The following is a 17,950-nucleotide window of genomic DNA, read 5'->3' on the forward strand; positions in this document are numbered from 1 at the left end:
GCATTTCCCTCCATTCTATCTTCTTCTATTTATCCTTTTTATCTAACCCCTCCTCTAAAATCTGTTTTCCTTCTAAACCACTGCTTTCTTTTATCTACTCCCCTTTTATGACCACCACTCTGCCCCTCCCCCCCCCCAACACACACACACACACTTTTTCTTATTCCTTTTCCATCCTACTTCCCTATTGGACAAGACAGGTTTCTATTAGCAATTGAGTACACACATAAACACGCACACAAATGTTCCCTCTTTGAACCAATTTATATGTGAGATTCAAGTGTTGCCCACTCCTTCACTATTTTCTCTTCCACTGTAAAATCTCCTCCACACACCTTGTTTAAGTGAGATCATTTTCCCTATTCTTCCTCTTCCATATCCTTTCTCTCAGGGCATCCCTTTCCAGTCCTTGCTCTTTTTCACATTATTCCAATATAATCAACTCACTCCCATGTCCTTTTTCTATATAGAATCCTTCTAAACTGCCCTAGTAAGAAAAAATTTCTTAAGTTACATGTATCCTCTTCCCATACAGAAAGGCAAACAGTTTAACCTTATTGATTCCCTTATGATTTCTCTTTCGTGTTTAGCTTTTTATGCTTCTCTTGAGGCTAGCATTTGAAAGCCAGATTTTCTATTCATCTCTGGTCTTTTCATCAGAAATGCTTTTCAGTCCTTTATTTCATTACTTTTTTTTCCCTTGAAGGATTGCACTGTTTTGCTGGGTAGACTATTCTGTTGTAATCCCAACTCTTTTGCCTTCTGGGATATCATATTCCAAGCCCTTTGCTCCTTGACAAGAGTAACTGCTAGATCTTGGGTAATACTGACTGTGACTCCATGGTATTTGAATGATTCTTTCTGGCTATTTGAATTATTTTCTCCTTGGTCTCGGAGCTCTGGAATTTGCCCATAATATTCTTGGAAGTTTCATTTTGTAATCTCAGGAAGTAATTGGTAGATTCTACTTTACCTTCTGGTTTTAGGATATCAGAGCACTTTTCCTCAATTTCTTGAAATATAATGTGTATACTCTTTTCTTTGTTCATAGCTTTCAGGTAGTTCAGTAATTCTCAAATGACCTCTCCTTGATCTGTCTTCCAGGCCAGTTGTTTTTCTGAAGAGGTATTTCACATTTTCTTCTATTTGTTCGTCCTTTTGACTGTTTTCTTGTTTCCTGATCTCTCATGAAGTCATTAGCTTTCACTTGCCCAATTCTAATTTTTAAGGGGTTATTTTAATCTCTCAAGTTTTGTACCTCTTTTTCTATTTGGTCAATTCTGTTTTGTAGGTATACTTTTCTTCAGGGGGGAGGGGAAGGAGGAACTGTCTCAAGCTTCAGGCTTTTTTGCAGTTTTCAGAACTTTCTGGGGGTTTGGAAGTTTTTAGTGCTACCAATGTGGTGTGATCTGGGGGAAAATGTGGTCACTGCTCTCTTCTGGTCCTTGACTCAGGAAGAGCCCCTGGTCCCAATAGATAGTACTCCTCAGGGTCTCTGATCCATCATGACCAAAAGTTATGTTACCCCTCAGAGTTCCTGCTTCCTCTTAACCAAATGTGGTCCTCTCCACCATTGAACTGGAGTTGACAGTGCCTGGTCCTGCCTCCAGATCTAGAACAGGGTCTCCTATAATCTCTCTCTGACCAATTCCCAGGTCCCCTTACTATTTCTGATTTGAGAAATCCCAATGCTGCTGTTGCTTCTGTCACCACCAACTAGTCCCATTACTAGAGTTTTATCCATGTGGGCTCTGGACTAGACTCTACCCCCATGTCACAGCTCTCTTTCTGAACTCCCAAGTTTCTTGAACAGAAAAATATTCACTCTGACTTCTTATTGGCTCTATCATTCCAGAATTCTATTCTTTTTGAGGCAATTTTAAAGTTGTTTGGATGGAAATGAGAGAGCTCAGCTGAGAATTTTCTCTATGCTGCCATCTTGGCCCCACCCCCAGACATCCCCACTTAGTTTTTTAAATGTTGTTTATGGTCAGGCCAAACTCTTTAGAAGGGTTACAGATCTCATTCAGAAGATGCTGTAATGTTCTTAGGTTTAATGACCACAGTGTAGTGTCATCCACAAAGAGGGCCATCTGGAAGATTTGACCATCTTCAACTTGTACTCTGTGCTTGACCTTATTCATTACAGTGGTAAATATCTTCAGTAAGTATGCATCATCTAGTTATCTCCCTCATACTAATTATCAGTCATCAATGTTAGTTGTCTGCCTCAGGCTGTTAACTTGTAAAACTGGGATAATAATAAAGCCTATTTCCTAGGGTTGTTGTGAGGATAAAACAAAACCTCTGTAAAGCACTTTTCAAAACTTAAAGCACTATATAAATACTGTCATCACCACTACCATCTCCTTCCAAGGAATCTGAAATGGTTTTGAGGTATGACAGACATATTGTTGGAAGACAGATTTTTAAAGTTATATTTTGCTCTACTTAATGAAATACTTTTTAAAAATTGGCAAACATATGCACAGTGGCCTCTTGTACTCTTTTGGTCAATTGTGTGATGACAGACATGATTTTCTGTGTTTGCTTCCAAAAGCCTGCCTTTTCCCTACTAATACCTTCATCACATATGCTTTCAATGTGGGTACAGATGATTTTCATAAATATTTTACATAAATGGGAAAGTAGACATTTGTCAATAGTTGCCTTTCTTAGTCCTGGGGCCAGGGGGTGATACTAATATGGTGTGATTCCTTTCTTTTCACCCCTTTGTTACTTTTTCTTCCTTCAGATTCCTTATGAATTGATCTATCAAAGTCCTCAAAATTGTGTCGACTCCAGCATTTCTTTGTATATTTGGTCTAGTGGTATATTGGAATGTAATTGGGATGTATAGACTTGAAATAAAGAAAATCTGCATTTGAATCTTGCTTCAAATTCTTACTAGCTCTGTGATCCTGAGAAAGTTACTTAATCTGACTAGATTACATTTTCTTCATCTGTAAAATGAGGGAGTTGATGACTTCTAAATTCTCTTCCAAATCTGTTCTTTTTCTTTCAGCTAATTTTTATTTCTAACTCCTTTCTAAGCATTCGTGAGATTGATGAAAGTTCATATGTAGCTTTTAGACACAACTTTATAATTCAAACAAGTGTTTTTGGTATTTTTTCTGCTTGGTAAATCTAGTGTTTGATGACTAAGGCACTTTTTGTTCTTTTGATCTCCTTGTTACAGCAATTAAATGCGTATATGACATTAGAGTCTCAGTCATCCATGACCAAATTTACATTATTCCTACCTTGTTTGAATAGGGAAGAATTAAATTGTTCAGTTGTATGGTTTAATCTTACTTTGCTCTTGTTTTGTATTAAATTTTCTTTGCTCTAACAAATAAGTGGCATACATAGAGATAATTAATGAGTTATTTTGTGTTGTTAAAATACCCATTTCATGTTTTGCAATACTATTCAGCACCCACCACGTATTATACCTACCAATTCTATTGTCAAAGTGAATATTCATGATCAGACATGTGCAGTTTTAATGTAGTCTACAAATCTTTAGACTCTCATACCTTATTCCTGATCCAAGTTTTCCAATGTAGTTCTCATTCTCACTTATTTCCATTTTTGTAAAGAAATAACCAATTATCAGACTATGTAGGTTTTTGAGGTTCTTAACAAATTTTAGAAGATTCATAAAACTGATTATGATTTAGTATCATAGAATATATCTTTGATAAATACTTCCTAAATTGTAACTTAAATGTAAATCCCTATAGCATGAGGTCATTTCTAGAACTTTGTATTAAATTTCCACAAGAGTATATCAAACCTTGTCGTTTTAATGACCAAATGTCCTATGAAAACATGAAATTGTTTCTCATTGCCTTTGGGTGGATAATAAAACATATTACTGTAATTCCTTTGTTTACCTCTCCAAGAAGAACCCGTAACTATCCTTTTGTTTTAGCTATTAACTTCCTTTTTCTTCAGGTTTTGTTTATAGCACAAATGGCAAGAATGCTAGGGGAGAGAATTCCTACAGTAGTATGTCAACTTGTCGGTCCACTGGACATCAATCTCACATTTACAGTTAGTACGAAGTGTCAAGTTAAAGTTTATAGATTTGTTAATGTTTTTTTAATTAATAATTCTATTATTAATCAATTTTGATTCTTAAAATAGAGTATTTTTATGTTATTGTTTCACCATGCTCTAAGAGCCTGATGATTTTTAGATTATCTTTCTATTATCCTGTCCAGATATGTTTTATTGTAGTTATGTGTTATTTCCATTTTCTCCTCTCTTTTCACATTACTGATATTTCTTCTGTCTCATTTGAATTTTTTGTTTGTTTCCTCTACTTCTTTTTCAGGGTGTTCAATTATTTTTAAGCTTTCCTAACTTCTGTTCTAGCCTTCTATTATCTCTTTCTTTATTACTTTTATTAGAGTTTATATTCTATTTATATCATCCCTTTTTCTTTCACAGAAATGTTACTTCCAATTCTGTTATACTATACTCAAAGAATTTAGATTTCTCTCCTTACTCTAACTGGGATTCCTTTGGTCCTAATAATGACAATTACCAAGTTAATGTACATATAGCCATAGCAAGTTGTTGAGAATCAGTTCTTAAAAATTACTGCCAATTTTTCATACCATCAGCCACAGATTTCTTTATTTTAAACTTGCTGATCAGACTTTCAGTTACAATATATGTGGCAAAAAAACAAAAGAAAACAGAAAGATAATTAACACACGATATCTGCCACATTTCCACTTACCTCTATTTTTGACCTGTTTTTTCTATGTTATGGGATGTGCAACAATTTCTTTAATTTCCTTACATTTATGACATATTTAATGGCAACAATTTACATTTTCCTGCTTCTTTGACAGGCTAAAATTGCTTCCAATGACAAATTATTTTTATTGTCCTTTTACTGCCACATTAGTGACATAATCCAGCAGAATAATAAAAAGTTGTTGAGAGGTGAACCAGAGTTAATAACTCATCTCCCAACTTAATTCTAAAACAGGCTTTCTTAAATCAGTATATTCACCATTTAAGTTTCTCAAAAATACTTCCATTATGAAATAAAAAGCTGTTTTTTGAGATATAAGTCTCACTTTTACCCCCAACAGAACTCATGCTGTACTTTTTTTTCTCAAAATATATTCTGTGCAAAATGTAAGTTCTATGTAGGTTTGTACCTTATTTTTGAAAAGTTGTTTATAAAATATAAATCCTAAAAACAACTCCAACAAGAGACAACAGAGGAAGAAGAAACATATCAGACATAGCCTAATTTTTCACATGAGAAACTAAATATGTTCTTAAAGCTCCAGTAATACATTCCTTCAAAAAATCAGAATGCACTTTGGTCATTATTAAACTTATTAGTACACAGGCAAATTCTTCAAAATACTTACTTGTTGCTTTACATAGAAGTAGTGTATACCACACAATTTGAGGCTTAATTACCCCAAACCTACTGATTGTATGGAATGATAAGAACAAAGGGTTGTCTACATTGTTCTACTCTTTACACATACCTCATTTGAAGTTATGATTTGGGTGAATACCGAACTAAATATACTGGTCTCCAATGAATGATTTATAAATTACAATGTTGAACTTCCTAAAAATTATAAGGATTTGAATGTATTTAACATGATGGACTTGTCTCAAACAGTATTTTTACTTCTTTCAAACAAGTCCTGGTTTGGGGCTAATGTCCAGTTTTCAGAAAATTTGTTAGTCATAATTGATTATACAAATACAACAATCTTAAATCAAGATTCAACAAGATACCTTCAAGTTAACTCCATCTCCCTAATATGCCAACAAGATAAAGTACTCAATTTGACACTTGTGGAGAAATCAATTTTCTAGAAAAATTATACTTCTAAACAGCCCTTATTTCAATGAGAAAGGGAGGTGTATATCTCAGATGAAATTAAAAGGGCAGAGTTTTTAAAAACTGCAATTTTCTGAAAAATTTTTATACGGTTCTAAGAACAGATGTATGTGTGTGTATACATATATCTTCCTTTATGGGTATTTATCCTTAGATTGTTCACTTGAGTGTGGTATAAAATGGCATATGCTATAGTGTACCATGGGGGGGAAAATCTATTTTACTTGAGTAAACATAAGGTACTTTAGTAAAATCAAGAGGCACTTCACTTGTGAGATGAGCATATAGACCTCACTCAAAAGGATACCATATCATGCCCCAGTACACTATAGCATATTCTTTATATAAAGATACACATTAAAAGTAATAATTTTAAAAGTGCACATTTTGAGCATGCACAGTTGGAGATGTGCAAACAGCCCAGTGTTTCAAATAAATACAATTATTACTAGTAAATTTATATCAAAATACCTTACAGCATTGTAACCATTTACAATTATTGCTCTATTAAGAGTTTTATCATCAAAGAGCACTTGTTGACCTGTTTTATATAATACCATATTAATTTATTAATACTGAAGGGTGCTTAAACTGCAGCTTAATCAGTTTAGATCCTGGAATTGCTCCAAATGTAAAATACAGAGTAAACTCTGACTGGATCTAGAAAGTGTTCTAACATAGTAAATAAATCATTCAACTATTTCTGTCAACCTACAGTTGGTTCTTTTTCAGAACAATTAAGTCATTCTGAATGTATCAGAATGCTAGTTGTATTCAGTTTTGTGTCTACAGAAACATAAACTGTTTAACCTAAAGAAGTTTTGTTTTTTTTCTAAAGTAAGGCAAGTTCATTCTACCTCTGAGGAAACAATTCTCAGCAATGACTTCTATACTCTGGATCTATTACATTAGTAACTGACTATGAACTATTACCAGGATCTCAAGTACATGGATATCAGTTTTTTATCACCCTTTCAATAACTAGGTATATCAATGTTTGAAAATAAAATATAAAGACTAAAGTGTAAAAACAGTGAAAAGGTAAAAATAAATATAACAATTGCACAAGACAGTCAGATGTAAACACTTCAATTTTCTAAGCTACATCCTTTAAGGAGACTGTAGCTTCTGAAGCACAGATTCAGTGACTGCTTTTAGACAGCTTAGTCAGTACTCTTGTTTCAGAAAACAGGATGAGGCCTTTTCTCGACATTGTCATGATTTGATCTTCCAAAGCTAAAGAGAAAATGATACAGTGTCAGAGACCATTCAAGTTATTAAGCCAGATTTATAGAATAAGAATTAGTCATACCTTTCTCTAACATTCTCCATCCTCACTTCTCTAGGTCATAAAATCATTCTGGGGGACTTTGGGTGGGGGAGGCAATTGGGGTTAAGTGACGTGCCCAGGGTCACATAGCTAGTGTCTTGAGGTCAGATTTTAACTCTGATACTCCTGACTTCAGGGTCAGTGCTATATCCAATGCATCACCTAGCTGTCCTCCCACTTTTGAGCTATTTTTAAAACAAAACAATAAGAAGTTTCCTTATGTCTTGTAACAGAAATATATTGGAATTTGTACTAAGTACATGGTTACATCATGCACTCTCTATGATGAGACAGCAGGGCATAATGGACAAAGACCTCAGAGTCATTACTCCTGGGTTCGAATCCTATCTCTGACACCTACTAGCTCTGTAACTCTACGTAGATTTCAAACTCTCAGTACCCCCCAAGGAACTCTCTAATACTATATACACCAAGGAATAGCTCTAGATCTGGACTGATAGAGACAGTTTCCTCATAAAAGTCCCCTACACCAATGAAATCACAGGTATATAAAAAAAAAAAAACAAAGGCTCTAAAAAAGGTTGCAATATTCTGGAGAATTTATAAGTATAACATCATTTTAGCAAAAAAAAAAAAACTGGAGAGGAAGGAGTGTTACAAATGTCTTTCTTATAAAAAATTCTCCAAATTATTAGTTGCTATAGGGTTATAAATATAGAATGCATATCATTCCTGGAAATTAAGTGGGCAGTTTCTTTACTCCTACAAGAGCACAAAAAAGCCTCCACTGCACTATATACGTATAAAATTTAGAGTGTCTAAAGCTAAATAAATGTCACAATACTCATTCTAGTACTAAAGAAAGAAAATGTTTAGCAAGCTTTCACCTTTAAATTAAATCCAAGTAAGTCACTGATAACACCAGAAACAGCAGACAATATGACAACCTGGGTTATATTGTAAAGCAGCGGATTCATTGTAAGCCCATATAACCTGAAGGGGCTGTCCAATTCCTAGCAATAAAGAAAAAGAAATCATTAAAATGAAATCATCATAACAAAGTTTAGAATTAATTAGGTTCTAAAGGCATAAGATTACAGCCAGAGCTGGAAGGAACTGTAAGAATCATTTTCACTTTACCCATAGAGACTTAAGTTACATAGAGTTTACATAATGGCTTGCCTGAGATTACATGGCTAGATTTGAACCTAGTCCTCCAATTCAAAATCCAGTCCTCTTTACATACTGCCTCTGTTGAACAACTTCAAGGCAAAAGACATTGAAATACTTTAACAATGCTTAAAAGAATCAACACCTGCTATTGTGTACACATTTAGAGATTATTAAAATGGCTAAACTTAAAACAAGGAAATGTAGTTGTTATTTTTTTAAGAGAAAAAAAAATCCCAAAACAATAGAAAAAGAAAGTGGTTACAGGGAAGGAACAGCAAAAATTCTTTTGTCTTTACTTCTATTTGAATGATAAATGTTAACATTTAATATATTTACTATTCTAATAAATGCAAAGAGATTTGATGGAAAATCTTTTAAGGACAACAGTACACAAGAAGGTAGCAATTCAGAATATCCTAAAAGATTATCTATTGCCTTTTATATATCTTAAACTAGATGTTCCACAGGAATCTCAAACTCAACATGTCCAAAACAACTCTTTAACTTTGACCAACATCTTTTCTTCTTTCAAATTTTCTTATTACTGTTGACAGCATCCCTGTTCTTCTTGTTACCCAGGCTTTCAACCTTTGATGTCTTTACTCCCTACTCTCACCCCACACAGCTAATTCAATGATGTGGAGCACTTTCATACATAATTGTTGACAGTTTGGATTTCTTCCTTTGAAAACTGCTTATTTGTAGCCTTTTACTATTTATCTACTGCAGAATGGATTTGGTTCTTTCATTTCGTTTATGTCTTGAAAATGAGGCCTCTATCAGGAAAAAAAAATGTTTTTGTAAAGATTTTTTCTCAATTACTTGTTTATTAATTTTTACATTTGATTTATTTGTGGAAGATCTTTTTATATAAAATCAAAATAGTCAATTTCATCTTATGTAATCCTCTTTAATATTTTTTTAGCTTTAACCCTTCTTTTATCTAAAGGTATAAAAGATAACTTCTTCCTTGGTCCTCTAATTTATGATGTGATCTTTTTATATCTGATCCTTGTTATCCATCTGGGGAGCATCCTGGCATACGCTGTGAAGTATTAGTTTAAATATAATGTCTGTTCAGTTGCTATATGGTTTCTCCTGGAGTTTCTGGCAAATAATGAATCCTTCCATCCCAGTTTCTAGGGTCTTTGGGTGTATGTAATGGTAATGGTAATTTAAAGATCTTCCCTGCCTAAGAGAATCTGAAGACCTTCCCTGCTTCGAAGATACTTCCCTGCCCCCTACTAGGCTGAATGTAATCACATGCAGTCTGTGATGGGAGGAGTTTGCTGAAGGGTGGAGCAGAGCCCACAGGAAGCTGGGAGTCAGAGCAGCTAGACAGTGGGAGAGAGAGGATGGCAGGCAAGCAGGAAGTTATGTTTGTGCGTGTTGGTTTGTGGGAAGGCTAAAGGATGGTGTGGCTCTCTGGTGTTATGGTGTATTACCTTCTAGCTACTATGATGGATTCAGCTTTCAGTGTTTTGCTCCTGTCTTCTCTGTGGAGAGTCTGTTATATTTTGTGGTGGAGAACCATGCCCGCATATTTCGTCATTGTTAGCCTCGTGAATATGGCATTGGTGCTACAGCGCATGGCATATGGCGTTATGTTTGTTTGTGTCTGTTTGCTGGTATCTCAGCTATTGTACTCATCTTTGTATTTTTTAAAACAGTTCCAATTTGTTTTAATGATAACTACTTTGTAGCACAATTTGAGATCTGGTTCTGAGACCCTGTTTCCCATTCTTTTTTTCATTATAACTTATTAGATTCTTCACATATTATTTTTTTCTAGTTCTATAAAACATTCTTTTGGGAATCTGACTTATGCAGTACTGATTAAGTTATTTAATTTACACAGCACTGTCATTTTCATTATGTTAGCTTAACCTACCCACGAGTAATTAATGTTTCTCCAACTGTATTAAGTCCATCTTTATTTTTACAAAGAGACTGAATCTTGGAAGAAAGCATATAACTTCTGTAGTTATTTTGAATGGAGTTTTTCTTTCTAGTTCATTTGGATGGGTTTTGTTGGCGATAAACAGAAATGCTAATGATTTAGGTGATTTATCTTATATCCAGCAGATTTCTGAAGGTATTATTTTCTTTAGTTTTTAGTCGACTCCCTAAAGTTTTCTAAGTATAAAATTAAGTCATCAGCAAAAAGAGATAATTTTATTTCCTCTTTACCTATACTTAACACTTAGCTAGCATTTATATAGTACTTTAACATAGTCTCTCATTTGATATAATAATCCTGTAAGGCAGGTGCTCTTATTATCCCTATATTATAGACAAGGCAATTAAGACTAAGAGAGATTCAGTGACTTGCTCAGCATCACACAGCTCCTAAGTGTCTGAGGAATTCAAACTTCTACTCACTGCACAACCTAGCTACCTTCCATTTCATTTTCTGTATTATATTACAAAGTCGTACATCTTTGCTTCACCTCTGATCTTATAGGAAAGATCTCTAACTTTTCTCTTTTAAATGTAATATTTGTTCTTAGATTTAAACATTATTTACTATCTTAAGGGAAGGTCCATTTGTTCCTATGATTTTTGGTGTTTTGTTTTTAGTACAAATTGTTTTTGGATTTGGTTAAAGGCTTTTTCAGCACCTATTAATATAATTATATGGTCTGTATTATTTATATTATTAATATGGCTTATCATATTGTAGTCTTCCTTATGATGAGCCATCCTTGCATTTCTAGTATAAACTCAAGTTGTTCATACAGTATAATCTTTCTAAAATGTTGTTTTGGCCTACTTGAAAATACTTGATTTGAAAGTTCTGCACCAAGTCATTAAAGATAATGGTCTAGAGACCATTTTCTTTTTGTCTTTCCCTGGCTTTTAGCTGTCAAGACCATTTGTAACAGAGAAAGATTAGAAGGGCTTGTGTTACTGTCCATTTACCTCAAAATATCCTCTCTGGGTCCATATGCCTCCATGGAAGTAAATGGGAGGAAAACCATCACAAACCAATCATAATTGTTCCCGGATCACAGCATCTTGTTCTTTGTTCTATATGCCTCAAAACTATAAAAGAGAGCTGTCCCCCTCATTCAAGTTCTTAGCTAGGGAAGCTGAGATCTTATTTATTGGTAAATTCACACTTTACTAAAAAATTGATCATGCTGGAATTTTGTGCCACTGTCTACCTTAATTTTAACTGTTACAGTAATAAACTTAAATGATTAAATGCCTTAGCATACAAATTCATAAAGAAACATCTGGGCTCTAAAAAGACATGGACAGTAACACAATAGTAAAAGGAGCTTTTAATATCTCTCTCTGTTTTGGATAAGACTAACAAATAAACAGAAGAGAAAATACAGAACTGAATAAGAAAAATTGCTGTACAAACTAGAGTCAAAAGATTTATGTCATCTTCTAAGTGGGGTAGCAAAAGAACATACATACTTCTTGGCACCATGTGGGACTTTTAAAACACTAATCATATGATAGGACACAAAGATATCAGAAGCAAATGCAAAAAGGCAAAAATCGTTAATATATACCTTTATAGACCATAACCCATTAAAAACAGTAATTGGTTCAGGAAGAAAAAACAAAAAGATACAAACCCAAATGAAAACTCAACAATAAAACCCTAACTAAAGAGTAGGTTAAAGAACAAATCATAGCCATGATTAATAACTGTGTAAAATAAACAATGATGATGAAACTACATACAACAGTTTCTAGGATGCAGTTAACATGATCCTCAGGGGAAAAGAAATCATACCTCAGAAACATACATTGATAAAACAAATAAGAAGGTTAATGAGTTGAATATACATTTTTAAAAATTGGAAACCCAGTCCAAAAGAGGAATAGATAAATTTAAAGCAATAAAACCTCTAAGAAGTGAAAAAGAAAATTAAAAGTTTAAAAATAGATTATTATAATTACATTATAATAATTAGAAAATATTAATAAAATTCATAAACCTTTACCTAATCCGATTACAAAGAAGCGAGTAGAAAATCACATCAATAAAATAGTAAATGAGCTAGGTGAAATTATAGCAAAACCAGAAGAAATAAAATGAATAATCAGAACATTTTATACACAGTTACATACTAACAAAATAAATAAATAAAAACCAAACCCAGAAGAATCCCTTCAAAAATATAAAAATACCAAAATAGAGGACCAGATAGATATCTTAAATAATCCAAACTCAGAAAAAGGAAATAGTAATGGAATAATCAAAGAAAAACATCTCCTAGTCCTGATGGACTCATAGAAGGAACTATATCAAACTTTTAAAAGAATGATTAGCACCTACACTTCATCAGTTTCAGAAATTAAAAAAGAAAGCACCTTACTAGAAACAAATAGAGTACTAATACCCAAGTCAGGAAAATTTAAAACATAAAATTAAAGGTCAATATCATTTATGAACATTGACTCAGAAATTTTAAATAAAATTCTGTCAAACTTCAGTGATTTATCCAAGAAATCATTCATAATGATGAAGTGGAATTTATACTGTGATGCAAGCATAATTGATCATAATAAAAACCAAAACATCTAAAACCACATGATCACCTTAACAGGTGTTTGACAAAGTACTACACTTCTTTTATGCTAAAAAATTTGCATCTATCGAAAACCAAAAATAAGCATTAGAAGAAATGGGGATACACTAGAACTTGTTCCAATAAACAGGGAATCAAGTAAGGATAACCACTCTCCCCATTATTATTTTACATAGTTCCAGAAATACAGCAATAAGACAAGAGAATGAAATTAAAGGCATTAAGATAGGTAAAGAGGAGATCCCTATCCACTGATGATTTATATGATCATTTACTTGGAAAATCCTAGGCAATCATCAAAGATACTAATTGAGACAATTTGTGCCTTTAGCAACACTGCAGGTTCCAAAATCTCAAAAGTCACCAATATTTTTATGTAATAATAATAGAAGAAGCAATAATAGAAAGGGAAATTCCATTCCAACTAATTACAAAATGCACAAAATATCTGGGAATCAACCTCCCAAAGCACACTAAAGGCTTGTACAGATTCAATTACAAAGTGATCCTTCCTCCTTAAAGAAATAAAGAGCAATTTAAATAGGTAGAGGAATATAGGCCTTATCAATATAATAAAAATTATAATGCTACAAAAATTAATGTACGCTTTTAATGCTATACTAAAATCACCAAGATACTTTACAGAACTTCATAAAATAACAAAATTCATTTGGAAAAACAAAAGATCTAGAGTAGACTATCAAGGGAAACAATGAAAGTAGGAATGAAACGGGAAAGTACTTTCAAACTATACCATAAAGTAGCAATCATCAAAATCATATGGTATTGATTAAAAAATGTAGATAGCTCAAAAGCACAGTATTTGGTAAGATGGAAAACACAAACTGCCTAGGCTAAAACACCTAATTAAAATTTTAAAAATTTCTGGAAAAACAATTTAGCAGAAATTAGACTTAGGCCAATATCCTACGATATCCTACCATATTCCACAACAGATTCTAAATAGATATGCAACCTAAATAGAATGTTAAAAAAAATTGCAAGAGAAACAGCACAGATAGAGGTAGGAGTTGTACTGTTAATGAAACAAGAGATAGAGGCAATTTCAAAAGATAGATAATTTTGATTACTTCAAACTAAAAAACTTCTGCAATGACAGAATTAGCACATCTAGACTAAGAAGTATTTAAAATCACATGAAAGAATACTCTAAATCACCAATAGCAAATGCAAATCAAAATAACCCTGAGGTTCTACGTCACCGTGAAAATTGGCAAAAATGATGAAAAATGGCAGCAGTCAATGATAAAAGGCCTTTGGAAGTGCAGCCACACTAATTACACTGCTATTGAACTGTGAAATGGCACCATTATTTTGAAAAGCAATTTGGAATTGTGCAAATGGAATGATTAAAATGATCATACTCATAGATCTACAGACTCCATTATTGGGCTTAAAACCCAAGGAAGTCACCTATAAGAAGAAAGTTCCCATATATATTCTGAACTATTAAGACTGAACACTTTTTATAATAGTTAAGAATTGAAAACAAAGTAGATGCCATTCAAGTGGAGAGTAGCTAAACAAACTGTGTTCTATGTATATAATGGAATATTACTGTGTCATAAGAAATGATATATGTGATGAATACAAAGAAGGAAAAGATCTATGGGAACTGATGCAAATGGAAGTAGAGCCAAGAAAGCAATTCACACAATAACAACAACAGAGTAAATGGAAAAACAATGACATACCCAAAAAACATCAAAAGTAAATGTAACAAAATTATAATTCTTAAGCAGGGTCAAATAAAGAAATGAGACAATACTCCCCCAACCCACCCTTTTATGGAGGGGGGCGGTCAATAGATATTACACACTGCACATGGTTTTGAACTTTTTTAATGCATTGATCAATTGTGTTGATTTTTTTTCCTCTCCAATATATACTATGTTTCATGGGATGACTTTCTAGGAAAAGGAGACAGAGGGAGAGAGATACTTGGAATAACTGATTATGTGAGAAAATGAAAATATCAATAAAAACTTATTTTAAAAAAAGAAAACAACCCAGAAAATAGGATGCTTTTGCTGTGTCTCCTTCTATTACTAAAATTCTACCACCATGATACTGTTTTGCTTCATTCTTTCTTCAGAAAAATAGCTATGAAAATATATATTTATAGAAATAATCTGTATCACTTCATACAGGACCTTCCATATTTTCTTTATGCTTTAAGTTTATACATTAACATAATTTAAATTTTTAATCTGGTTAAGCATTATTCAATATTTTGCTATTATAACTTAGTGGTTTTTCTTTTAACAACAAAAAAAGTTATTTTATGATATTTTTGATACAGGATGTTAGCAATAACATTGCTGGGTCCAAAGGTATGATCAGTCTGGGGATCCTTTATTATATATATAGCCATATTCTTTATAATGTTTACACTACTCAATGTTCACCAATGCCTGCTTCACCAAAGCCCCAACAACATGAAACTTTATAATTTCAAAAAAAGATATTCCATTACAGTGGAAACAAAAATGTGTTCCTTACAATTGTCTTGATTTCACTTCTATGATGATTATGGAACTTGAGCACTATTTCAAATAGTAAACAGTTCATATTTCCTTTTTCGGTCCTGTCCTTTGATCAATGCTACACAGGGGGACAATTTTATAATTATGAGCCTATTCCTCATGGATTCTAGATGTTGGACCTATGAGTTCATTGGAATAGGGAACTTCTCCTGATCAAGAAATTTTCTATACCAATGCATAGCAGCAACTATTCTACAATCATAGAATTCTATAATATACAATCAACTGTTCTTAGAGAGCTGCCTACTAGGGTCACATAGCCAATATGTTAAAGGCAAAACTTGGAAGCCAAGCCTTCCTGACTCCAAGTCCAACTGTCTTTTCCCTAAGCCACACTGACTTTATCCAATGAATTTACTGCAAGCATTCTTTCCGATGTTTCTTTTCCTTTAGACATAATGTTTTTGTTGTACAATTTCATCTCTAATGATTTCTTACTTTTAATGTGATAAAAGAATCCCTCTTTTCTATAGCTGAAGCTATATTATTTCTTTTTATACAAGGTGTTTAATTTTCCCCCCTCAAATTTAGATCACTGCTCTGATTAAGTATTTACTGTGGTGTGTATCTAAGCCCTTTTTTGGTCATATAGCGATCCAGTTTTCTCAGATTTTATTTAGTAGTATTTTAATACTGAGACTTTCACTTTAGCCTTTGTATCTTAGTGCTTTGCACACAGTAGGTACTAAATAAATATTTGTCAAACTAAATTAATTCTATTCCTTAGTGAGTTTGTCAAACATTTATTAAATAATCATCAGGTTCTTGATTCTATTCCCTTGGTCTATTTCTCTATTTTTATTTTTCCCCCTATAGTTCTTGACTCTCTGGACCCTATGCTATAATCTCCAAACAAATGAAGCTGAAGATCACTCAGAGGGCAATTGGAGGAACACGTGATGTGTACCAATAGCTACAACACATTACACATGAAATCCCACAGGAAAATGTGCCCAGAAAGAAAAAAAATGAGCTAGTTTTATATAGTGAGAAAAAAGAGAAAACTAACCGAAGGCCCCAGGCTCCACTGTAATCCACAAAAAAGAAGAGAATTTGAAATGAGTTGTAATCAGCATCGATGGAAAAACACCCAACAAGAACACAAATCTCCTTGAAATTTCCTCGTACTTTTAAAATTTGTATGGAAAAATGAATGGATATAACTTTATCTAATTCTATGAAATAACCAATTTGCATGGAATTAAATATCAAAGTTAGCTTGTTTGACCTATGCATAAGCAGAAAATGTTTTTATATGACTTCTCTCAAACTGTTAAAAATAATTTTGGAGCTGTCTTCATGTAAGTCTCATCTATGTCTCTATAAGTTATACTTAATATACTCTATCATCATAAAGAGTATTTCACTATCATTTTGCTTATGATGAAACTGAGGTTCAGGAAAGTTAAAGTAATCTGCAAGTCTCCAAATGGCTTTGGGCAGAGTGACACAAGTGAGGTTAAAACCTAGAGTTATCTCTTACTCAACACACTCTTTGTACTGCATTAGTATATGCATTGTGATAACTACATATCCTTTTAAGCTGAATTTATGTTGTTCTAATAAATATGAAATGAAAAAATCAAGAAGGAATTTTCTTTATTTTCAACATCTAAGTTCAGATCCTAGCAATTATATATTTTTAATGATGATAAACTATGAGATAGTAGAGATTTCTTTAACAAGGCATACAAATTATATGAATATGCTCAAAAACAAACTAAAAATATTTTGAAGACTTTAAGGGCTATGAATCAAGATGAAAAGTGGAAGAAAACTAAACAAGATGCAAAATAATACCACCACATGCAGATCTATGTTATACTCTAATTTCAATTTTATTCTTACCTTCAATAATTTAGTAGCAAGTTTCAAGACATTATTAACTAGTGTCAGTTCCTCCTTCTTATTAGGTTTCTTCTCCATTTTCAAGTACAGGTTTATCTAACAAAAAGGACCAATTAAACACCACTTTATACAACATTTTTTAAAAAAAAGACAAAATCATGAATTAACTTTAAAATGAGTCTACTTCACAGAATCACATATAGTAAAAGAATAAATAAGGTTTTACTGGCACTAAAGTCAATAAACTAGTTTAGGTTTTCTGACTTAAAAATATGTTCTATCAATGTAGATATGAAATCCATCTTCAGAAACCCATCAAGCAAAATAGTCATTCTTTATGGTACAATATGGCAGAATGAGCACAAGTTTAACAGTCAGAAAACCATGGATCTAGTACCTGCTATACCATATACTAGTCATGTGCTTTGGGAAATTGAGCTTTTGTTTCTTCACCTATAAAATGAAGATAAAATATCAGTGCTACATAACAGAGAATTGTGATATTAAATGAGACTATACATGTAAAAAGTATCTGATAGGGGCGGCTAGGTGGCCCAGTGAGTAAAGCACCGGCCCCAGAGTCGGGAGGACCCACACAAAAAAACTAGCTGTGTGACCTTGGGCAAGT

General features: G+C 33.0%; 1 protein-coding gene across 4 annotated transcripts in view; it reads right to left on the reverse strand.

Annotated features, from left to right (window-relative positions):
- Positions 1-4,618: 4,618 nt before the first annotated feature.
- LOC138176034 (protein PHTF2) overlaps positions 4,619-17,950 on the reverse strand; it is a 183,952-nt gene continuing 170,620 nt past the window's right edge. For all 4 annotated transcript variants that reach the window (XM_069106769.1, XM_069106766.1, XM_069106770.1 and 1 more), the window contains 3 exons: positions 17,323-17,418; positions 8,069-8,194; positions 4,619-7,126 (listed from right to left, as the gene is read on the reverse strand). In XM_069106769.1, coding sequence (XP_068962870.1) covers positions 7,106-7,126; positions 8,069-8,194; positions 17,323-17,418 — 243 coding nt within the window. In that variant the 3' untranslated portion in view covers positions 4,619-7,105. The remainder of the gene's footprint in view (positions 7,127-8,068; positions 8,195-17,322; positions 17,419-17,950) is intronic.

Source organism: Petaurus breviceps, unplaced genomic scaffold (assembly GCF_028583685.1).
Source record: "Petaurus breviceps papuanus isolate PSGF00001 unplaced genomic scaffold, PetGlider_PUasm1.0 80, whole genome shotgun sequence".
Taxonomy (NCBI): Eukaryota; Metazoa; Chordata; class Mammalia; order Diprotodontia; family Petauridae; genus Petaurus; species Petaurus breviceps.